This window comes from Pseudoliparis swirei, chromosome 18 (genome assembly GCF_029220125.1).
Source record: "Pseudoliparis swirei isolate HS2019 ecotype Mariana Trench chromosome 18, NWPU_hadal_v1, whole genome shotgun sequence".
Taxonomy (NCBI): domain Eukaryota; kingdom Metazoa; phylum Chordata; class Actinopteri; order Perciformes; family Liparidae; genus Pseudoliparis; species Pseudoliparis swirei.
The window spans coordinates 11,646,185-11,671,426 of record NC_079405.1 but is presented as its reverse complement, the minus strand read 5'-3'; the positions used below and the strand labels follow the sequence as shown (position 1 = coordinate 11,671,426).

Here is a 25,242-nt window from a genome sequence, read left to right as displayed (position 1 = left end):
ATATTTTTTGGTAAATTCGATTTACGAAACTTTGAAACGCTGTAACTCCTCAGGGAAACGTCCGATCGACCCCAAACTTGGCACACATGTTCTGGGTGGGTAGCTGCGTCGTCAGGTATTTTTTGGTAAATTCGATTTACGAAACTTTGAAACGCTGTAACTCCTCAGGGAAACGTCCGATCGACCCCAAACTTGGCACACATGTTCTGGGTGGGTAGCTGCGTCGACTCACCAGGTCAGATATTTTTTGGTAAATTCGATTTAAAGGTCCCAGAGTTTCGGTTTCTTTTTCGCGTGATAGCCCATGACCACCCGGTTCCAGGCATGTGCTTTTGGTCCCGGTAGCCCCAGGAATCGTCCCGCTATAGGCGTTGGAATGTCCAAAATCGCCGAAACTTTGAAACGCTGTAACTCCTCAGGGAAAGGTCCGATCGACCCCAAACTTGGCACACATGTTCTGGGTGGGTAGCTGCGTCGTTAGATATTTTTTGGTAAATTCGATTTACGAAACTTTGAAACGCTGTAACTCCTCAGGGAAACGTCCGATCGACCCCAAACTTGGCACACATGTTCTGGGTGGGTAGCTGCGTCGTCAGATATTTTTGGTAAATTCGATTTACGAAACTTTGAAACGCTGTAACTCCTCAGGGAAACGTCCGATCGACCCCAAACTTGGCACACATGTTCTGGGTGGGTAGCTGCGTCGTCAGATATTTTTTGGTAAATTCGATTTACGAAACTTTGAAACGCTGTAACTCCTCAGGGAAACGTCCGATCGACCCCAAACTTGGCACACATGTTCTGGGTGGGTAGCTGCGTCGTCAGATATTTTTTGGTAAATTCGATTTACGAAACTTTGAAACGCTGTAACTCCTCAGGGAAAGGTCCGATGGACCCCAAACTTGGCACACATGTTCTGGGTGGTAGCTGCGTCGTCAGATATTTTTTGGTAAATTCGATTTACGAAACTTTGAAACGCTGTAACTCCTCAGGGAAACGTCCGATCGACCCCAAACTTGGCACACATGTTCTGGGTGGGTAGCTGCGTCGATGCACCAGGTCAGATATTTTTTGGTAAATTCGATTTAAAGGTCCCAGAGTTTCGGTTTCTTTTTCGCGTGATAGCCCATGACCACCCGGTTCCAGGCATGTGCTTTTGGTCCCGGTAGCCCCAATCGTCCCTATAGGCGTTGGAATGGCCAAAATCGACGAAACTTTGAAACGCTGTAACTCCTCAGGGAAACGTCCGATCGACCCCAAACTTGGCACACATGTTCTGGGTGGGTAGCGTCGTCAGATATTTTTGGTAAATTCGATTTACGAAACTTTGAAACGCTGTAACTCCTCAGGCAAACGTCCGATCGACCCCAAACTTGGCACACATGTTCTGGGTGGGTAGCTGCGTCGTCAGATATTTTTTGGTAAATTCGATTTACGAAACTTTGAAACGCTGTAACTCCTCAGGAAACGTCCGATCGACCCCAAACTTGGCACACATGTTCTGGGTGGGTAGCTGGTCGTCAGATATTTTTGTAAATTCGATTTGAAACTTTGAAACGCTGTAACTCCTCAGGGAAAGGTCCGATCGACCCCAAACTTGGCACACATGTTCTGGGTGGTAGCTGCGTCGACTCACCAGGTCAGATATTTTTTGGTAAATTCGATTTAAAGGTCCCAGAGTTTCGGTTTCTTTTTCACGTGATAGCCCATGACCACCCGGTTCCAGGCATGTGCTTTTGGTCCCGGTAGCCCCAGGGATCGTCCCGCTATAGGCGTTGGAATGGCCAAAATCGACGAAACTTTGAAACGCTGTAACTCCTCAGGGAAACGTCCGATCGACCCCAAACTTGGCACACATGTTCTGGGTGGGTAGCTGCGTCGTCAGATATTTTTTGGTAAATTCGATTTACGAAACTTTGAAACGCTGTAACTCCTCAGGGAAACGTCCGATCGACCCCAAACTTGGCACACATGTTCTGGGTGGGTAGCTCAGATATTTTTGGTAAATTCGATTTACGAAACTTTGAAACGCTGTAACTCCTCAGGGAAACGTCCGATCGACCCCAAACTTGGCACACATGTTCTGGGTGGGTAGCTGCGTCGACTCACCAGGTCAGATATTTTTTGGTAAATTCGATTTAAAGGTCCCAGAGTTTCGGTTTCTTTTTCGCGTGATAGCCCATGACCACCCGGTTCCAGGCATGTGCTTTTGGTCCCGGTAGCCCCAGGAATCGTTCGCTATAGGCGTTGGAATGCCCAAAATTGACGAAACTTTGAAACGCTGTAACTCCTCAGGGAAAGGTCCGATGGACCCCAAACTTGGCACACATGTTCTGGGTGGTAGCTGCATCGTCAGATATTTTTTGGTAAATTCGATTTACGAAACTTTGAAACGCTGTAACTCCTCAGGGAAACGTCCGATCGACCCCAAACTTGGCACACATGTTCTGGGTGGGTAGCTGCGTCGACTCACCAGGTCAGATATTTTTTGGTAAATTCGATTTAAAGGTCCCAGAGTTTCGGTTTCTTTTCGCGTGATAGCTGACCACCCGGTTCCAGGCATGTGCTTTTGGTGGTAGCCCCCGGATCGTCCCGCTATAGGCGTTGAATGCCCCGAAACTTTGAAACGCTGTAACTCCTCAGGGAAACGGCCGATCGACCCCAAACTTGGCACACATGTTCTGGGTGGGGTCAGATATTTTTGGTAAATTCGATTTATGAAACGCTGTAACTCCTCAGGGAAACGTCCGATCGACCCCAAACTTGGCACACATGTTCTGGGTGGGTAGCTGCGTCGACTCACCAGGTCAGATATTTTTTGGTAAATTCGATTTAAAGGTCCCAGAGTTTCGGTTTATTTTCGCATGATAGCCATGACCACCCGGTTCCAGGCATGTTTTGGTCCGGTAGCCCCAGGAATTGTCCCGCTATAGGCGTTGGAATGCCCAAAATCGACGAAACTTTGAAACGCTGTAACTCCTCAGGGAAAGGTCCGATGGACCCCAAACTTGGCACACATGTTCTGGGTGGTAGCTGCATCGTCAGATATTTTTTGGTAAATTCGATTTACGAAACTTTGAAACGCTGTAACTCCTCAGGGAAACGTCCGATCGACCCCAAACTTGGCACATGTTCTGGGTGGGTAGCTGCGTCGTCAGATATTTTGGTAAATTGATTTACGAAACTTTGAAACGCTGTAACTCCTCAGGAAACGTCCGATCGACCCCAAACTTGGCACATGTTCTGGGTGGGTAGCTGCGTCGTCAGATATTTTGGTAAATTCGATTTACGAAACTTTGAAACGCTGTAACTCCTCAGGAAACGTCCGATCGACCCCAAACTTGGCACACATGTTCTGGGTGGGTAGCTGCGTCGTCAGATATTTTTTGGTAAATTCGATTTACGAAACTTTGAAACGCTGTAACTCCTCAGGGAAACGTCCGATCGACCTCAAACTTGGCACACATGTTCTGGGTGGGTAGCTGCGACTCACCAGGTCAGATATTTTTTGGTAAATTCGATTTAAAGGTCCCAGAGTTTCGGTTTCTTTTCGCATGATAGCCCATGATCACCCGGTTCCAAGCATGTGCTTTTGGTCCCGGTAGCCCCAGGAATCGTCCCGCTATAGGCGTTTGAATGCCCAAAATCGACAAAACTTTGAAACGCTGTAACTCCTCAGGGAAAGGTCCGATCGACCCCAAACTTGGCACACATGTTCTGGGTGGGTAGCTGCGTCGTCAGGTATTTTTTGGTAAATTCGATTTATGAAACGCTGTAACTCCTCAGGGAAACGTCCGATTGACCCCAAACTTGGCACACATGTTCTGGGTGGGTAGCTGCGTCAGATATTTTTGGTAAATTGATTTACGAAACTTTGAAACGCTGTACCTCCTCAGGGAAACGTCCGATCGACCCCAAACTTGGCACACATGTTCGGGTAGCTGCGTCGTCAGATATTTTTGGTAAATTCGATTTACGAAACTTTGAAACGCTGTAACTCCTCAGGGAAATGTCCGATCGACCCCAAACTTGGCACACATGTTCTGGGTGTAGCTGCGTCGACTCACCAGGTCAGATATTTTTTGGTAAATTCGATTTAAAGGTCCCAGAGTTTCGGTTTATTTTCGCATGATAGCCCATGATCACCCGGTTCCAAGCATGTGCTTTTGGTCCCGGTAGCCCCAGGAATCGTCCCGCTATAGGCGTTTGAATGCCCAAAATCGACAAAACTTTGAAACGCTGTAACTCCTCAGGGAAAGGTCCGATCGACCCCAAACTTGGCACACATGTTCTGGGTGGGTAGCTGCGTCGTCAGATATTTTTTGGTAAATTCGATTTACGAAACTTTGAAACGCTGTAACTCCTCAGGGAAACGTCCGATCGACCCCAAACTTGGCACACATGTTCTGGGTGGGTAGCTGCGTCGATGCACCAGGTCAGATATTTTTTGGTAAATTCGATTTAAAGGTCCCAGAGTTTCGGTTTCTTTTTCGCGTGATAGCCCATGACCACCCGGTTCCAGGCATGTGCTTTTGGTCCCGGTAGCCCCAGGAATCGTCCCTATAGGCGTTGGAATGGCCAAAATCGACGAAACTTTGAAACGCTGTAACTCCTCAGGGAAAGGTCCGATCGACCCCAAACTTGGCACACATGTTCTGGGTGGGTAGCTGGTCAGATATTTTTTTGGTAAATTCGATTTACGAAACTTTGAAACGCTGTAACTCCTCAGGGAAACGTCCGATCGACCCCAAACTTGGCACACATGTTCTGGGTGGGTAGCTGCGTCGTCAGATATTTTTGGTAAATTCGATTTACGAAACTTTGAAACGCTGTAACTCCTCAGGGAAACGTCCGATCGACCCCAAACTTGGCACACATGTTCTGGGTGGGTAGCTGTCGATGCACCAGGTCAGATATTTTTGGTAAATTCGATTTAAAGGTCCCAGAGTTTCGGTTTCTTCGCGTGATAGCCCATGACCACCGGTTCCAGGCATGTGCTTTTGGTCCAGGTAGCCCCAGGTGTCCCGCTATAGGCGTTGGAATGGCCAAAATCGACGAAACTTTGAAACGCTGTAACTCCTCAGGGAAAGGTCCGATCGACCCCAAACTTGGCACACATGTTCTGGGTGGGTAGCTGCGTCGTCAGGTATTTTTTGGTAAATTCGATTTACGAAACTTTGAAACGCTGTAACTCCTCAGGGCAACGTCCGCTCGACCCCAAACTTGGCACACATGTTCTGGGTGGTAGCTGCGTCGTCAGATATTTTTGGTAAATTCGATTTACGATACTTTGAAACGCTGTAACTCCTCAGGGAAATGTCCGATCGACCCCAAACTTGGCACACATGTTCTGGGTGTAGCTGCGTCGACTCACCAGGTCAGATATTTTTTGGTAAATTCGATTTAAAGGTCCCAGAGTTTCGGTTTCTTTTCGCGTGATAGCCCATGACCACCCGGTTCCAGGCATGTGCTTTTGGTCCAGGTAGCCCCAGGAATCGTCCCGCTATAGGCGTTTGAATGCCCAAAATCGACGAAACTTTGAAACGCTGTAACTCCTCAGGAAAACGTCCGATCGACCCCAAACTTGGCACACATGTTCTGGGTGGGTACTGCGTCGTCAGATATTTTTGGTAAATTGATTTACGAAACTTTGAAACGCTGTAACTCCTCAGGAAACGTCCGATCGACCCCAAACTTGGCACACATGTTCTGGGTGGGTAGCTGCGTCGTCAGATATTTTTGTAAATTCGATTTACGAAACTTTGAAACGCTGTAACTCCTCAGGGAACGTCCGATCGACCCCAAACTTGGCACACATGTTCTGGGTGGGTAGCTGCGTCGTCAGATATTTTTGGTAAATTGATTTACGAAACTTTGAAACGCTGTAACTCCTCAGGAAACGTCCGATCGACCCCAAACTTGGCACACATGTTCTGGGTGGGTAGCTGCACCAGGTCAGATATTTTTGGTAAATTCGATTTACGAAACTTTGAAACGCTGTAACTCCTCAGGGAAACGTCCGATCGACCCCAAACTTGGCACACATGTTCTGGGTGGGTAGCTGCGTCGTCAGATAGTTTTGGTAAATTCGATTTACGAAACTTTGAAACGCTGTAACTCCACAGGGAAAGGTCCGATCGACCCCAAACTTGGCACACATGTTCTGGGTGGGTAGCTGCGTCGTCAGATATTTTTGGTAAATTCGATTTACGAAACTTTGAAACGCTGTAACTCCTCAGGAAACGTCCGATCGACCCCAAACTTGGCACACATGTTCTGGGTGGGTAGCTGCCGATGCACCAGGTCAGATATTTTTGTAAATTCGATTTAAGGTCCCAAACTTTGAAACGCTGTAACTCCTCAGGAAACGTCCGATCGACCCCAAACTTGGCAGGCATGTTCTGTGGTAGCCCGAATCGTCAGATATTTTTGGTAAATTCGATTTAAACTTTGAAACGCTGTAACTCCTCAGGAAACGTCCGATCGACCCCAAACTTGGCACACATGTTCTGGGTGGGTAGCTGCGTTGTCAGATATTTTTGGTAAATTCGATTTACGAAACTTTGAAACGCTGTAACTCCTCAGGAAACGTCCGATCGACCCCAAACTTGGCACACATGTTCTGGGTGGGTAGCTGCGTCGTCAGATATTTTTGGTAAATTCGATTTACGAAACTTTGAAACGCTGTAACTCCTCAGGAAACGTCCGATCGACCCCAAACTTGGCACACATGTTCTGGGTCGATGCACCAGGTCAGATATTTTTGTAAATTCGATTTAAACTTTGAAACGCTGTAACTCCTCAGGAAACGTCCGATCGACCCCAAACTTGGCACATGTTCTGGGTGGGTAGCTGCAGGTCAGATATTTTTGGTAAATTCGATTTACGAAACTTTGAAACGCTGTAACTCCTCAGGAAACGTCCGATCGACCCCAAACTTGGCACACATGTTCTGGGTGGGTAGCTGCGTCGTCAGATATTTTTGGTAAATTCGATTTACGAAACTTTGAAACGCTGTAACTCCTCAGGAAACGTCCGATCGACCCCAAACTTGGCACACATGTTCTGGGTGGTAGCTGCGTCGTCAGATATTTTTGGTAAATTCGATTTAAAGGTCCGAAACTTTGAAACGCTGTAACTCCTCAGGAACGTCCGATCGACCCCAAACTTGGCACATGTTCTGGGTGGTAGCTGCGTCGTCAGATATTTTTGGTAAATTCGATTTAAAGGTCCCAAACTTTGAAACGCTGTAACTCCTCAGGGAAACGTCCGATCGACCCCAAACTTGGCACACATGTTCTGGGTGGGTAGCTGCGTCGTCAGGTATTTTTTGGTAAATTCGATTTACGAAACTTTGAAACGCTGTAACTCCTCAGGGACACGTCCGATCGACCCCAAACTTGGCACACATGTTCTGGGTGGATAGCTGCGTCGACTCACCAGGTCAGATATTTTTTGGCAAATTCGATTTAAAGGTCCCAGAGTTTCGGTTTCTTTTCGCATGATAGCCCATGATCACCGGTTCCAGGCATGTGGTTTTGGTCCCGGTAGCCGCAGGGATCGTGCCGCTATAGGCGTTGGAATGCCCAAAATCGACGAAACTTTGAAACGCTGTAACTCCTCAGGAAACGTCCGATCGACCCCAAACTTGGCACACATGTTCTGGGTGGGCAGCTGCGTCGTCAGATATTTTTTGGTATTTTTGGTAAATTCGATTTACGAAACTTTGAAACGCTGTAACTCCTCAGGGAACGTCCGATCTACCCCAAACTTGGCACACATGTTCTGGGTGGGTAGCTGCGTCGTCAGATATTTTTGGTAAATTCGATTTAAAACTTTGAAACGCTGTAACTCCTCAGGAAACGTCCGATCGACCCCAAACTTGGCACATGTTCTGGGTGGGTAGCTGCGTCGTCAGATATTTTTGGTAAATTCGATTTACGAAACTTTGAAACGCTGTAACTCCTCAGGAAACGTCCGATCGACCCCAAACTTGGCACACATGTTCTGGGTGGGTAGCTGCGATCGCACCAGGTCAGATATTTTTGTAAATTCGATTTAAAGGTCCCAGAGTTTCGGTTTCTTTTCGCGTGATAGCCCATGACCACCCGGTTCCAGGCATGCTTTTGGTGGTAGCCCCAGGATTGTCCCGCTATAGGCGTTGGAATGCCCAAAATCGACGAAACTTTGAAACGCTGTAACTCGTCAGGAAAACGTCCGATCGACCCCAAACTTGGCACACATGTTCTGGGTGGTAGCTGCGTCAGATATTTTTGGTAAATTGATTTACGAAACTTTGAAACGCTGTAACTCCTCAGAAACTTGGCACACATGTTCTGGGTGGTAGCTGCGTCGTCAGATATTTTTGGTAAATTCGATTTACGAAACTTTGAAACGCTGTAACTCCTCAGGAAACGTCCGATCGACCCCAAACTTGGCACACATGTTCTGGGTGGGTAGCTGCGACTCACCAGGTCAGATATTTTTTGGTAAATTCGATTTAAAGGTCCCAGAGTTTCGGTTTCTTTTCGCGTGATAGCCCATGACCACCCGGTTCCAGGCATGTGCTTTTGGTCCCGGTAGCCCCAGGAATCGTCCCGCTATAGGCGTTGGAATGCCCAAAATCGACGAAACTTTGAAACGCTGTAACTCCTCAGGGAAACGTCCGATCGACCCCAAACTTGGCACACATGTTCTGGGTGGGTAGCTGCGTCGTCAGATATTTTTTGGTAAATTCGATTTACGAAACTTTGAAACGCTGTAACTCCTCAGGGAAACGTCCGATCGACCCCAAACTTGGCACACATGTTCTGGGTGGGTAGCTGCGTCGATGCACCAGGTCAGATATTTTTTGTAAATTCGATTTAAAGGTCCCATAGTTTCGGTTTCTTTTTCGCGTGATAGCCCATGACCACCCGGTTCCAGGCATGTGCTTTTGGTCCAGGTAGCCCCAGGAATTGTCCCGCTATAGGCGTTGGAATGCCCAAAATCGACGAAACTTTGAAACGCTGTAACTCCTCAGGAAACGTCCGATCGACCCCAAACTTGGCACACATGTTCTGGGTGCCGACTCACCAGGTCAGATATTTTTGGTAAATTCGATTTAAACTTTCGGTTTCTTTTGGTTCCAGGCATGTGCTTTAGTGTAGCCCAGGGAGAATCGTCCGCTAGGCGTTGGAATGCCCAAAATCGACGGATCGACGAAACTTTGAAACGCTGTAACTCCTCAGGAAAGGTCCGATCGACCCCAAACTTGGCACATGTTCTGGGTGGGTAGCTGCGTCGTCAGATATTTTTTGGTAAATTCGATTTACGAAACTTTGAAACGCTGTAACTCCTCAGGGAAACGTCCGATCGACCCCAAACTTGGCACACATGTTCTGGGTGGGTAGCTGCGTCGATGCACCAGGTCAGATATTTTTTGTAAATTCGATTTAAAGGTCCCATAGTTTCGGTTTCTTTTTCGCGTGATAGCCCATGACCACCCGGTTCCAGGCATGTGCTTTTGGTCCAGGTAGCCCCAGGAATTGTCCCGCTATAGGCGTTGGAATGCCCAAAATCGACGAAACTTTGAAACGCTGTAACTCCTCAGGGAAACGTCCGATCGACCCCAAACTTGGCACACATGTTCTTGGCGTCGACTCACCAGGTCAGATATTTTTTGTAAATTCGATTTAAAGGTCCCAGAGTTTCGCTTTAACTCCTCATGAAACGTCCGATCCCAGGCACATGCTTTTGGTGGGTAGCCCCAGGAATCGTCCGCTATAGGCGTTGGAATGCCCAAAATCGACGAAACTTTGAAACGCTGTAACTCCTCAGGGAAAGGTCAGATCGACCCCAAACTTGGCACACATGTTCTGGGTGGGTAGCTGCGTCGTCAGATATTTTTTGGTAAATTCGATTTACGAAACTTTGAAACGCTGTAACTCCTCAGGGAAACGTCCGATCGACCCCAAACTTGGCACACATGTTCTGGGTGGGTAGCTGCGTCGATGCACCAGGTCAGATATTTTTTGTAAATTCGATTTAAAGGTCCCAGAGTTTCGGTTTCTTTTTCGCGTGATAGCCCATGACCACCCGGTTCCAGGCATGTGCTTTTGGTCCCGGTAGCCCCAGGAATCGTCCCGCTATAGGCGTTGGAATGCCCAAAATCGACGAAACTTTGAAACGCTGTAACTCCTCAGGGAAAGGTCAGATCGACCCCAAACTTGGCACACATGTTCTGGGTGGGTAGCTGCGTCGTCAGATATTTTTTGGTAAATTCGATTTACGAAACTTTGAAACGCTGTAACTCCTCAGGGAAACGTCCGATCGACCCCAAACTTGGCACACATGTTCTGGGTGGGTAGCTGCGTCGTCAGATATGTTTTGGTAAATTCGATTTACGAAACTTTGAAACGCTGTAACTCCTCAGGGAAACGTCCGATCGACCCCAAACTTGGCACACATGTTCTGGGTGGGTAGCTGCGTCGATGCACCAGGTCAGATATTTTTTGTAAATTCGATTTAAAGGTCCCATAGTTTCGGTTTCTTTTTCGCGTGATAGCCCATGACCACCCGGTTCCAGGCATGTGCTTTTGGTCCAGGTAGCCCCAGGAATTGTCCCGCTATAGGCGTTGGAATGCCCAAAATCGACGAAACTTTGAAACGCTGTAACTCCTCAGGGAAACGTCCGATCGACCCCAAACTTGGCACACATGTTCTTGGCGTCGACTCACCAGGTCAGATATTTTTTGTAAATTCGATTTAAAGGTCCCAGAGTTTCGGTTTCTTTTTCGCGTGATAGCCCATGACCACCCGGTTCCAGGCATGTGCTTTTGGTCCCGGTAGCCCCAGGAATCGTCCCGCTATAGGCGTTGGAATGCCCAAAATCGACGAAACTTTGAAACGCTGTAACTCCTCAGGGAAAGGTCAGATCGACCCCAAACTTGGCACACATGTTCTGGGTGGGTAGCTGCGTCGTCAGATATTTTTTGGTAAATTCGATTTACGAAACTTTGAAACGCTGTAACTCCTCAGGGAAACGTCCGATCGACCCCAAACTTGGCACACATGTTCTGGGTGGGTAGCTGCGTCGATGCACCAGGTCAGATATTTTTTGTAAATTCGATTTAAAGGTCCCAGAGCTTCGGTTTCTTTTTCGCGTGATAGCCCATGACCACCCGGTTCCAGGCATGTGCTTTTGGTCCCGGTAGCCCCAGGAATCGTCCCGCTATAGGCGTTGGAATGCCCAAAATCGACGAAACTTTGAAACGCTGTAACTCCTCAGGAAAGGTCCGATCGACCCCAAACTTGGCACACATGTTCTGGGTATGTAGCTGCGTCTCAGATATTTTTGTAAATTGATTAAACTTTGAAACGCTGTAACTCCTCAGGAAACGTCCGATCGACCCCAAACTTGGCACACATGTTCTGGGTGGGTAGCTGCGTCGTCAGATATGTTTTGGTAAATTCGATTTACGAAACTTTGAAACGCTGTAACTCCTCAGGAAACGTCCGATCGACCCCAAACTTGGCACATGTTCTGGGTGGGTAGCTGCGTCGATGCACCAGGTCAGATATTTTTTGTAAATTCGATTTAAAGGTCCCATAGTTTCGGTTTCTTTTTCGCGTGATAGCCCATGACCACCCGGTTCCAGGCATGTGCTTTTGGTCCAGGTAGCCCCAGGAATTGTCCCGCTATAGGCGTTGGAATGCCCAAAATCGACGAAACTTTGAAACGCTGTAACTCCTCAGGGAAACGTCCGATCGACCCCAAACTTGGCACACATGTTCTGGGTGGGTAGCTGCGTCGTCAGATATTTTTTGGTAAATTCGATTTACGAAACTTTGAAACGCTGTAACTCCTCAGGGAAACGTCCGATCGACCCCAAACTTGGCACACATGTTCTGGGTGGGTAGCTGCGTCGATGCACCAAGTCAGATATTTTTTGTAAATTCGATTTAAAGGTCCCAGAGTTTCGGTTTCTTTTCGCATGATAGCCCATGATCACCCGGTTCCAAGCATGTGCTTTTGGTCCCGGTAGCCCCAGGAATCGTCCCGCTATAGGCGTTGGAATGCCCAAAATCGACGAAACTTTGAAACGCTGTAACTCCTCAGGGAAAGGTCCGATCGACCCCAAACTTGGCACACATGTTCTGGGTGGGTAGCTGCGTCGTCAGGTATTTTTTGGTAAATTCGATTTACGAAACTTTGAAAAGCTGTAACTCCTCAGGGAAAGGTCCGATCGACCCCAAACTTGGCACACATGTTCTGGGTGGGTAGCTGCGTCGATGCACCAGGTCAGATATTTTTTGTAAATTCGATTTAAAGGTCCCAGAGTTTCGGTTTCTTTTTCGCGTGATAGCCCATGACCACCCGGTTCCAAGCATGTGCTTTTGGTCCAGGTAGCCCCAGGAATTGTCCCTATAGGCGTTGGAATGCCCAAATCGAAACTTTGAAACGCTGTAACTCCTCAGGGAAACGTCCGATCGACCCCAAACTTGGCACACATGTTCTGGGTGGGTAGCTGCGTCGTCAGATATTTTTTGGTAAATTCGATGTACGAAACTTTGAAACGCTGTAACTCCTCAGGGAAACGTCCGATCGACCCCAAACTTGGCACACATGTTCTGGGTGGGTAGCTGCGTCGTCAGATATTTTTGGTAAATTCGATTTACGAAACTTTGAAACGCTGTAACTCCTCAGGGAAACGTCCGATCGACCCCAAACTTGGCACACATGTTCTGGGTGGGTAGCTGCGTCGTCAGATATGTTTTGGTAAATTCGATTTACGAAACTTTGAAACGCTGTAACTCCTCAGGGAAACGTCCGATCGACCCCAAACTTGGCACACATGTTCTGGGTGGGTAGCTGCGTCGATGCACCAGGTCAGATATTTTTTGTAAATTCGATTTAAAGGTCCCATAGTTTCGGTTTCTTTTTCGCGTGATAGCCCATGACCACCCGGTTCCAGGCATGTGCTTTTGGTCCAGGTAGCCCCAGGAATTGTCCCGCTATAGGCGTTGGAATGCCCAAAATCGACGAAACTTTGAAACGCTGTAACTCCTCAGGGAAATGTCCGATCGACCCCAAACTTGGCACACATGTTCTGGGTGGGTAGCTGCGTCGTCAGATATTTTTTGGTAAATTCGATTTACGAAACTTTGAAACGCTGTAACTCCTCAGGGAAACGTCCGATCGACCCCAAACTTGGCACACATGTTCTGGGTGGGTAGCTGCGTCGTCAGATATTTTTTGGTAAATTCGATTTACGAAACTTTGAAACGCTGTAACTCCTCAGGGAAACGTCCGATCGACCCCAAACTTGGCACACATGTAACTCCTCAGGGAAACGTCCGATCGACCCCAAACTTGGCACACATGTTCTGGGTGGATAGCTGCGTCGTCAGATATTTTTTGGTAAATTCGATTTACGAAACTTTAAAACGCTGTAACTCCTCAGGGAAACGTCCGATCGACCCCAAACTTGGCACACATGTTCTGGGTGGGTAGCTGCGTCGTCAAATATTTTTTGGTAAGTTCGATTTACGAAACTTTGAAACGCTGTAACTCCTCAGGGAAAGGTCCGATCGACCCCAAACTTGGCACACATGTTCTGGGTGGGTAGCTGCGTCGTCAGATATTTTTTGGTAAATTCGATATAAAGGTCCCATAGTTTCGGTTTCTTTTTCACGTGATAGCCCATGACCACCCGGTTCTAGGCATGTGCTTTTGGTCCCGGTAGCCCCAGGAATCGTCCCGCTATAGGCGTTGGAATGCCCAAAATCTTTGAAATGCTGTAACTCCTCAAGGAGAAATTTTGTAATCAATTAACCTGACTGCATGTCTTTGGACTGTGGGAGGAAGGCGGAGAACCCAGAGGGAACCCACGCTGCCATGGGGAGAACATGCAAACTCCACGCAGAAGGACCGCCCCGACTGGGAATTGAACCCATGTCCCTCTTGCTGTGAGGCGACAGTGCTAGCCACTACACCACCATGCAGCCCTGGATGTGTCCCCTCTAAGAAGGCCTTGAATCGTTTTTTTGACTGTACATGTGGCACCATATTTGGACCCATAATGCTGCTGCTGTAACTTTATTTTTTATTTCTTCATCTCTTCAATTCAGTTTATTTTATATAGTCCAATATCACAAATGACAATTTTGCCTCAGAGGGCTTTACAATCCTTGACCTTTGACCTCACATCGGATCAGGAAAAACTCCCTAACAATAGGAAAAACCCTTTCAGGGGAAAAAAGGGAAGACACCTTGAGGAGAGCAACAGAGGAGCTATCCCTCTCCAGGATGGACAGAAGAGATAGATGTCATGTGACCAGAAGGAAGCATTCTTCTGTTCACAGTTAAAAGGCTTTTTTTGGGTTGCAATTTGCTGTTCTCATCTCGCCTCTCGTCTGGTCTTTTGTTATCCATTCCTTTGTCTGTCTTCTTTTCTTTTTCTCTTTCAACCCACTTTTCTGTTGGAGGTTCACCACCGTCACTGTCATTTCGCAGCAAATCAATACGCAGCCAACAAAAAATACAGTTGGGCCGCAGCAGATCATCTCCGGAGCTCCTGAGCAGCTGTAGGAATTACATAGTTGACGTGGTTGGTATACACATGTTCTACTTAATGTTGGCATAATGTGTAATGTTGTGTTAAAAAAATGATGTTGCTTCAAATAAATCCAGTGCATCTAACTGAGTATGTGTATTGAGTTAATGCATTTGTAATGCTTCAAGGCAATCAGTTTCCTTGAATAAATTGATGGCATCATCCACCTGCCCTGCTGATGTGTCCTTGAGCTACAACACAGAGCTGTCATTGACCTCACATTGTGAACTCCAACTGTTGCTTGATACATAATTTCAATCTTCCAGGGTTGTTGTCAAATAAAAGATATGATTACTTCATTGGGAGGAAATCAATTTAGTACGGCCCAAAATCACAATTTGTCTCGGAGAGCTTTACAAGCAGCTACAACAAGCGGAAACAGCCTCACACAGGCAACCACCCACAGACGTTAGACATTAAGGGTGTAGACTAACCTGGTGTCAGTACAACTGAAGTAAATCAGGGACCTTAGGTATACTGTCTGCATGTGGGTCAATAATGCCACATTTATTTTGATCCTGAAAAAAGACACTAAATGTTTGAGCAAAAACCCTCAGAGAGAAGTTGTGCACAAATGTAAAACCGTTGATATAAGTCTTAACATATAGGTTTTAGCATCAGCAGCAGTTACATGTATTTGCGATATGAATTCATTGGGTACTCAAGTGATTTTGTCCAATAAGTTCTGGGACTTTTTGTTTCTAGAATGGGTGAAGCTCCAAAAACAATGAATCCTACATTTCCCATGATTAAACTGAACCAGATATTTTCTTTATACCCTCCATGGTTGGTAAGTATATTCATAACTTTTGTAACAAAGGCTGATCTCAATTTCGGAAATCTATGTGACTCTTTGAAAACTAAGTTGTCCCTGAAACAAAAGGCACAGACATCAGCATTCATTTTACTATGTGAATAATGATGGACCCACATCTTTATTAACTTTTATCTGTACAGAAAAAAACATAATCAGTCACCAGATCATGCAAAGCAGTATTGCGTCACAAATAAAAACATAATGCAAAACAAACAATACATACTGTACCATACATATGGAGCTTAAATTTAAAAAAAGAATCAATCAATCAATATATTACAAAAAATGAACTCCTGAGATGACACTTACGTACATACAAAATGCAATATGTTATAGTTTACTTGCAACACAGTACTGGAAATGTATAAGCAGACAGGTTGATGCAGTGTTAAGATTTCTATTTATTTTTCTGACACATATGAACCTAAAATGCAGCAGCTCAACTGAAAGTGACCAGTCATGGTACTGGGCTCATTCCAGGTTGCTTTAGGTTCAGTCTCACAACACAAACAGGATCAATCACAGAAACCAACAGTTTAATATGACATATTAATCTGGAGCCCGGCTAAAGCAACTTGGACAGTTGAGACTGAAAGAAATCTTAAAGGGAATGTAAGTTATGCATTAACAGATACACAGGTCCTGTACGTATGCTCATATCTATATCTATAAGAGGGTGACAGCGCTCAACAGTCACGTTGAGGTGTTATTGCACTACTGTCTCAATGTCTTTTCATGAGAATAATCAACCAATTACAATACTGTTGATAGATCTACACAGAGGTGAAACAAGAAATCACCAGTCACAGCTGCAGACATGAATCTTTTTACTCTTTGAAATGCATTCAGTTACTTTTTAGGATTGATTTATTCAGTGCGGGGCAACTGTTGCAATCCTTGCCCGACTTCATCAAACATTTGATGTAAACGAATGAATTTCCAGACGTAATCGACCCGGGTCTGCACAGCTAACACGTAGCTGAATTGAAAACATGTTCACAATAAGGCTACAACATCGAGAGAGAGAGAGAGAGAGAGAGAGGCAACAGAGTACAAAACTCAACACTGATAGAGCTCCCTTCTTCTCCAAAAGTCACACAAACCACTTGGAGGAGCCATGCATAACAATTGAACACAGATGAACACACACACACACACACAAGTCCGACTCCCTCACACGACAATGAACGTCAAGGCTTGGAGACAAAACGGGGCAGCAAGGATGAGCCCAGTGGTCCGTAGCCAAGGACCAGAGACACAACAGCTGGATTTACACAGGAGCAAATCCTTAAAGTTTTCTTCACTCACATAGTTTCACTTACTGACCAATACATTATTTACTGTGGGGGAAAACCATCGAATGTCAAATATCCAATAACTTTTCTAAATATCTATAAATCCAGCACTGAATGAAAGAGTTATGTCACTGACAATGATGGATTGAAAAGTGTTACTGGACTTTGTTTTACCATTGGCTTATCTCCCTTTATAGTTATATATGTCTGTATTCATATACTGTATATATATATATAAATAAATATATATACTGTATGTACATTCCATCTAAAGTCTTGAATGTTCTACTTGTATATACTCTAGAAAGAGTTCCTTAAAGTGTGCTATAAATAAATAAATATCTTGTTATTCTATTCTATTGTGTTCTACTCTGACCTACTCTAGTCTATATCAATGACGTAACTCCTTCAGTCCAATTATTCTGGCACAGCTTCATTCCCTGAACATCCAGCCCAGAAGGCCTCACTGCGAGGAGAGGAAGGACGGGGACGGAGGGAACACAGGACAGGTAACACACACAGTTTAATCTCAGACTGGTTCACATTAAATGTCAATCAAGTCATGACTGGCCAACGGTCAAATGGAGGGGGGGACCAGTATCAATAAGGGGCTGACTATATGGTTGGGCTGTGTCTAGTCAGAGAAAATGCTGGCGAAGGACTTTCGGAGGTTGCGAATGGTCTCGGCCTTCGCCTCGTCTTGGCCGTCGCCTCCGGCGCTCGAGCCCCCGCGGAAGAAAGAGGAGTCGCTGAAGGCGTTGAAGGCATTGGTCAGGGACTGGGACTTACTGGGAGGGGAGGGGGAAGGAAAAAGAAAGAGGGGAGAGCAAGTGGGCGAGTAGGGGGGCAAGGAAGGAAAGGGAGGAAGGAGACAGAGTGGAGGGAAGAGATGAAGACAAACAGGGAAATATGAGGGCCAAAAAGTCACAAACACAATATTTGTACAATGATCATTGAAAATATTCAAAAAGGTTAACATTGTACTTTAACCCTCCTGTATATCAAACATATATGCAGTATATGAACCTGCAACAGTTAAAGTTGTGACAAATACATCAATAAACACAATGATGTATATACTGCTTATACATGCTAAATATGGAGGATTAAAATAAAGTGTTAATTGAATCATTTCAGCGACTACCACTTGGACCAACACACTAAAATACACCATTAAAGCAAGAATGCTATTGATAATTAATGTTGCAGACGATTAGAATTCCATATATTATTTTTCTAAAGAAGAATGAATTCAGACGTCTACTCCTGTAATCCTAAACACAAAGAACGGCCCATTGAAACGCACGTCTTTGCATTATCAGCAGTGTGTCGATGGTGCGGCTCTTACTTCAGCAGAGGATGGGCCTTTTGCTGGGATCCTGGCTGTTCTTCCTCAGGGGCCTCTGCCTCAGCAGCTTCAGCTGCTAAAGGCTCAGGGCTTTGGGGAGGAGAGGCCTGGGGCTGAGCCTTCGCTGGAGACTGGACATTAGGGGCGGACTGGCTGGCTCTGGCTGGGGACTGACCCTGTGCTGGGGCCGAGGCGGTATCTGAGGCCTGAGTGGGTGCTGAGGCAGGGCCCGCCGCGGGCTGGGGTTTAGGTGAAGCTTCGAGAGGAGTAGGGGTTTGCGGCTTTGGCTGAAGCTGCGGCTTTGAATTCCTGCGTAACGGAGGGATGGGCTTTGCAGGCGGTGTGGGTTTGGGTGGCAGCTCTTTTGGTTTGCCAGGAGATGGGGTCGGGGAGCCCTGAGGCTGGGGCTTGGGCTGCTCTGTGGTAGGAGCTGAGGCTGAGGGAGGAGCTGGCACTGGAGCTGTGGCTGCTGCTGCTGCTGCTGCTTTGGTTGGGGGAGAGCCTGGAGCGGCGGCTGCTGCTGCTGCTGCTGCTGCTGGGGATGACGGTGGAGCTTTGGCTGGGGTGGCAGCAGAATCTGGGGCTGACTTTGCGACGGATGGGGCTCTCGTCATTGGGGGAGGCCTCTGCACTGAAGGCCTTGTGACTGAGGCGGCCCTCTGGACGGGGCCCTTCTGAGTCTGAGCTGGACCTGGACCAGGTTTCTGGACCTGGCTGGGCTTTAGCACTGGTTCAGAAGCTCTCTTAGCTGACTCTGATGATGACTCCACACTGTGTGATTTCCCTGGTGCACCTAAAAGATTAAAATATAATTACATTAGATTACAGTTCCATGGCTTTGAAACACATGGCAAGACAAGCAAAAAAGCAAAAGGAAATGAATGAGCGTCGTTATTCCTGAGACCTAGCACCTGTTGTTTTGGTGCAGCAGTGAGGAAACCAGGCCTGCAGCACTCACTCAGCCCAAAGCAGAGCTTGAGTTCTGGACATGCCCATTCATGGAACAACCTCTCGCATTCATAGAATCACAGACCAACTCATCTGTCAACAACAGGTCGGAGCAAAGCAGCCTCTGAATGTTTGGACTGCAGTGACCAGCAGGGGGCGGCATATCCACGTGAAGATAAGGTGTGGTGACGAGCCTGTCGTGCCAAGTGTTTTGAGCATTTCCGCAAAATAATCCATGCGACCATTAGGAGGGAGAATGGTAAAGAAATGATTATAAAACCTCAGGAAATGACGAGAATGAAGGAAAGGAAACAATAAAAGGAGCTTTGACACACCATTATTCGAGCGTCAAACAACTCAGGGCAGCAAAGCGACCTATCATGCAGATGATAAGACATATATGGTTACACATGCTGAGTAGGACGGGGCAGGGATGAGTTTCCAATGGCTGATAATTCATTTAAAATATGCAGAAGGATTATAGCTGGGTGTGTAAATGATATGCTAAACCAATGTAATATAAAAGGGTTATTTGGAGACAGTTTGGAAAGTGTATATTAATTAGTGTTATGAGTTGTTAATTAGTACAACATATATTTAGATTTTGAAACGTATTACATTATATAAATAATATTATCACTACAAAACAGTCATGAAAATTCATCCCAGACACTCTCAGAGAGTCTTTACTGTCAGGCCACTAAATGGCTGCAAGTCTTACGTTTTAAGTGTTTGTCATAAAGCGTCCCAATAGTTGCTTGGGGCTCACGACACATAAAAACCAAAGAAAATTCCATTTGTACAAACATATTTCATTTGTAAAAAACAACAATAATAATTTGATTGGATACAAAACTTAAATTACTAAATTACACACACCACCTCACACACATTATAGTAGTCAACAAACTGGTACAGTTAGTTTGTTTATCACTCATGAAAGATTGAGGCAGAGAACAGACTAATATTATTAGTCATGAGTAGTATGCGTGAAGATAAAATATTAGTAATTCACTGATTTGGATCCAAGCAAAAGACATGCAGAGAATGAAAAAAATGCATATTTTCTTTGAAACTCTTCATTAATCACATCAGAAGGTTTACAGAAAAATACGCATTGTGTATCATTGAGTATAAAGCCACTTTGAACAAAGAGTTATGAAGGTTAATGTATAACAAAAGACAACACCCGGCAGTTATTCACAATACATTCAGATCCTGGTCAGAGGGGTTTGTAGCTTGACAGGCGGAAAGATCTCCATTTGTACCACTAAATGGTTCACACCAGAACAATGTACTAAATATAAAGATAAAAAAGGATTCAAAAGCCAAACATTAATCACTGAGACAGTGAGTGGAGAACCGTTCATCTGATCTTCTTCACATTTGGCAGGTGTGCTATACCTAGGGAGTGCTTTTGTCAAATTTGGTGCTATTTAGATACGCAATATGATCAATTTTAAGAAACTTCTAAAAAACAAGTGAAAAGTTCCGTGTTCAGCAGCAGCGTTGGGGCTTCAGGGCTCTGGAGTCCAGCATGTCATCATTAACCGCAGGAAACGAGCAGATGGACAACCGGAAGCAGAATTGAACTGCAGCTTTTTCCCCGGTGTGACTGGGAGTAGCTGCTATCTGGCGGTGTTTTCCCCCCGTCAGTAAGACAGTATTTCCCCGGTGTAAGATATGATGCTAACTTAAAACACTAACATTACCGCAAGCAAAACAATCCCACTAAGTAATTCCATGCTCTACTTTTTATCAAAGCAAGCAACCGATACACCTTTTTTATAAATTACCTTGTTAAGTGTTTGAATGCTAAGTATTTACGGGTACATACAATGAGTTAGAATAGTGACATAATTCAATGTTTCTTATATTTAAACATCTTAATGAATATGTAGCCGTTAGGGGCCCTTGGGTAATTTTCCCATGAACTAGAGTGCATTTCACAGGTGTTTCTGACCGTTAGTAGCTGCAACTTGACCATGTGACGCAACTTCAGTGGCACTTAAATGGCAATAACTTATGGTATTTCTGTAGTTTGGTTTTCTTGAAGAAATGTTCCTTTCTTTATTCTTGTTGTTCTTTGTTTGTACTCTTGGTTGAATGCAGTTATTGTAAGTCGCTTTGGATAAAAGTCTCAGCTAAATTCCATGTAATGTAACGTAACTCTGTGTTGTATTGTCATTGAAGGAACCGTTTTGTCGAGGGTGAAGTTTTTCACATGACTGGATCTTGAGAAAGCTGGAAGAAGAATGCGGGTCGTTCTGAACAGACATGTTTTGAATAGCCACTGCACTTGGCTAACAATTCCTATAAAATATAAAAAGCTGGCTTTCCTAAAACAACCAGCACACACATTTATTAACACCAACTTGATCCACATTCATGTACAATTTGAAAAAAAGGAATTCCAGATAATTAACAAACATTCACACATTGGCAGTATCGTAATAATAACTGTGTTAAGTTGCCGTTTTAAAAGGCTGTTAACACGGTTTGCCACAGTTAGTCTCAACACATCTTCCCTGAGCTCACATCACCACACTAACACAGACTCTATGGCTGCAATTAAAGTCAACAGGTTGGCTAAATGCACTGTACTGTCCATTTGCTTGTGACTTCAAGTCCTAACTTAAAAAGACGTTCTCTTTTCTTAGACCATGTTAGCTTCAAGTAACAGAGATACGGATGCAGATCAAATGCAAACGGCTCTTACTCTAAAAGTGCCAGTTTAACATGTTACGCAATACACATTCATTTTCTTGCCAAGAATCAGGGGAGACGATTGAAACCATTCTCATGTCCGTATAGAAGATATGAAACTACAGCACATGATCTGGTTAGCTTAGCACAAACACTGGGAACAGGTGGAAACAGCTAGCATGGCTCTCTGAAAGGCAACCAAACCCTCTGATAACCAGGTTGTATCTTAGTTTCATTTCCATGTGAAACAAATTCTATGTTTAAGAAAACTTTTCATATTAGGTTTTTTTTTTACATGGCAGTGCATATTTAGACAGAGACATTGTTCAAATACTGCATACTTGATTTGAGAAGAAAATCTCTGAAGCCCTTTTAAGAGAGTGAACTGTACCATGACTGATTCAGAGACTGTTTCCTAGACTTGCTCTGGGCCTACACTGGCAGCACTTGTATTACAATGGAGAACAGTGTTCAGACAACCTTGAGGTTGAGGGCGCTGGCCGGAGGTCCTGTTTGCATCTGACAGTCCTTCCTTAAGGGCAGCACTCTGAAGGAAAGGGAGAGAAGGACAGAAACAAAGTAAAACAAATAGAGAGAGAGAAAGAGAGAGCGAGAGGGAGAACATGGTTAAAGGGGTTTTGTTAAAGAATCAGCAGTACAATTAAAAGTGATTTTCCTGCAAATATGAACCCCTTATGTTTCTGAACATGCCTCTCTTTATATACCCAAGGAGAATTGAAGCAAATCATATATGAGCATGAGCCATTGTAGATTTCCCTCTTTATAAATACACAGGTTTCAGTCATCATTCTCTACCTGTTGGGGCTGCACAGTTGTTGGCCTCTGGCCTTGAGGGGAGCGGGCAGGTGAGCGGGAAGCACTGGATGACCTGGTAGCCAGAGCGTGGCTCATCTTAGCCAGCACCACCTCTGAGATGAGCTGGCGGTCCTCTGCCTGGTGATCACCAATCAGCTGCATGGATGAACCCACAACCTGGAGAAAGAGGGCACAGACATCAGAAATTGTAAGTCTTTAAAAAAAAAAAAGAACAAGGTTACATAACTGACATGTTGTTGACCCAGACTGGATAACTAAGGAGCACAAAGGGCGCAGCGGTCCAGACTTCATGTGCGGTAAGAGCTCTCTGGTGTAACTTCAACTTCCAGACAGAAAATGCGTGAATAATTAGTTTTGATTGAATGTTTTATGGCCACACTTGTACTGCTAGGTTAGAGCAAGTAGTGCAAGTATTGTGAAAGGTTATGTTTTCAAATATACAGGTATGTCAATATATAAACGGTAATTTTGGTAATCAAAATATTGGTCATCATCCTTTTTGTGTTATACTAAGACAGGTGGTGATATTATGTCAACCTCCCTGTAAATGGATACCCACTCAACAATTTGACGGCGTCACTATAAAAAACAAAACACCATGAGTCATGGGGAGACATTTCACATCTTTCCCACTTCAGTATGCGTTCGGCTTGCAAACAAACTTCTGAATATTTCATTCAGTCAGCCAACTTCAAAGTGTTGACGACCAAGCGTGAGCGTGTTTATTGACTGTCTTTATGTGCAGTATCACTGTCTGCATTTTAAATCCAGAATTTTGTTAAATATTGTCATGGCTGACCCAGCTTTTTCCACCGAGGCGGGCGCTGAGTTGACCGACACCACTCCGTGGCTCTGTACTTACTGCCAACCACAAAGAAGCAGCTCTCTCTATAGCACTCCATATTGTGTCCTACAAACCCTGGCTTGTCAAGCTGCTCCCCGAGCTGGCAGAAATCTTGATCATTCAAGAGCTCAATCCTGCGGCCAAATTAGTGCCTGCTCTTACTTCCAGAGCCAGCCTCTCTGTCTGGTCCTGAACTCGAACATGCATCACTATCTGATCCTGAAACAAATAGTCTGTGTTTGTGACCCCTAAACATGGCAAATCACAGCACACCAGCTCCATGCTACGACTTTAGGGCAATACGCTGCTTAACCAGCATTTGGGTCTCGTTTTTTGTTGCCTGTATTAGGCGAGTCGATGCTTTCCCCACTGCGCTGGGACATATTTCCAATCTTAATAACACCATATGTCTTCTGTAAACTTCCACAGAGTATGTAGCAATGTTCCATACCGAGACGTAACCACTTGACTTTTAGGAAAGATATGATTACAGCAAAGCACACTGCAACAATAATGTGTTATTCACAAGCTTTGTGGTCATGACTCTAAGACTAAACACTACAAAACATCAGGATGCTCAACATTTACTGGAAAGTGAAAGACAAGTGGGGGAGATTGTAGCTGAATAGAATAAATACTGAGATAGGTGGACTATGGATGATAACCATACTTACCCTGGAAATATCACCAGATGTTGGTTATCAAACTCACGATATGTATTCATATTAGATTCAATCAGATTATTCAAAGCCAGATAATATATGGCCCTAGCAGTGGAAATGAGGCTAGATGTGCTAAATTTAAGACTCAAAGACCATATTAGTACTCTAATAAAACTCTTCCAGGCTGAACAGGGTGGACGTTTTCTATTAAAGGCAGTAGTCAATACATAAAGTGGTAATATGGGAGCTGCAAAATAAGATTTGATTATGTTATTTACAGCCTTGTCAACTGTTTAATCGATAGAAGAATTTATTTTTTGTGTCCCTCCATCTCTGCCTCCCTTCTTTATGTGTTTTCCTCACCTCAATGATGTAGTCATTACCATCCTTGCCACAGATGGCTTTGACAGCACAGATATCCAACCCCCCGAAGATTTCTGAGCAGATATCAACCCACAGCTTATATCTGTCACATAGAGAAGTTTGATTAGGTTGACAAACATAATATGTTTACAAGACAACAATAACAACAACAACACATATAGAGTACCACTATTATATGTAAAGTAACTGTTTTTTCTGAGTTGCAACTAGAGGTCAAGAACAGCTGCAGGTGTTTGTCTGCTTCACACCATCTTGCATAGTAAAAAATGTTGTTCTTGCACACAGCACACTACTTTTTCAATCATATTGACGTGATTGATCACTTTGGCAATGTGTCAGAGCAAATGTTGCTATTCAGGGCACCTATCTCGACAGTTAACCTGTTACAGAAGCTCTCTAGCTCGAGGCGTGCCGGCTGAAACCATAAAGGTGTTGGAGTAAAGGGAGTAAAGGGCTCCGTTGACCTGCTGTATGGAAAACTGAACACAATCAAACCACGGCACATACAGACACATCAGTATAACACCCATAGGGACAATGGGACTGTGCTACAGCAGGTGCTTTTGTGAGAGCTTTTCACATTAAATAATTTAAAAGTCACATTTGTAATGTGTCTGTTCTCTACTTCTGTTGGCGCTTGTGTTAGTAGCAGTGTAAGGTTTGAAGAGTTCAAATATCAGCTAATTGAGCTCAGAATTGTTTGATGAAACAGATACTGGAATGGTACTGTTTTATATAATTCAGGTTGGTATTTATATATCCATTTTTAGCTATTTTTTCCATGCAGACATTGGTATAATAATG

The 25,242-nt window shown here is 44.9% G+C and overlaps 1 protein-coding gene across 2 annotated transcripts in view; it reads right to left on the bottom strand.

The window, feature by feature from the left end:
• Positions 1-15,495: 15,495 nt before the first annotated feature.
• Positions 15,496-25,242, bottom strand: part of syn2b (synapsin IIb) — a 96,558-nt gene continuing 86,811 nt past the window's right edge. The window contains exons 9-13 of one of the 2 annotated variants that reach the window (XM_056436880.1): positions 24,418-24,520; positions 22,528-22,704; positions 22,192-22,258; positions 18,058-18,850; positions 15,496-17,497 (exon numbers count right to left, since the gene is read on the bottom strand). In XM_056436880.1, coding sequence (XP_056292855.1) covers positions 17,344-17,497; positions 18,058-18,850; positions 22,192-22,258; positions 22,528-22,704; positions 24,418-24,520 — 1,294 coding nt within the window. In that variant the 3' untranslated portion in view covers positions 15,496-17,343. Of the gene's footprint in view, positions 17,498-18,057; positions 18,851-22,126; positions 22,259-22,527; positions 22,705-24,417; positions 24,521-25,242 lie in introns of those variants that run through there. The other variant, XM_056436881.1, reaches the window with a different exon arrangement.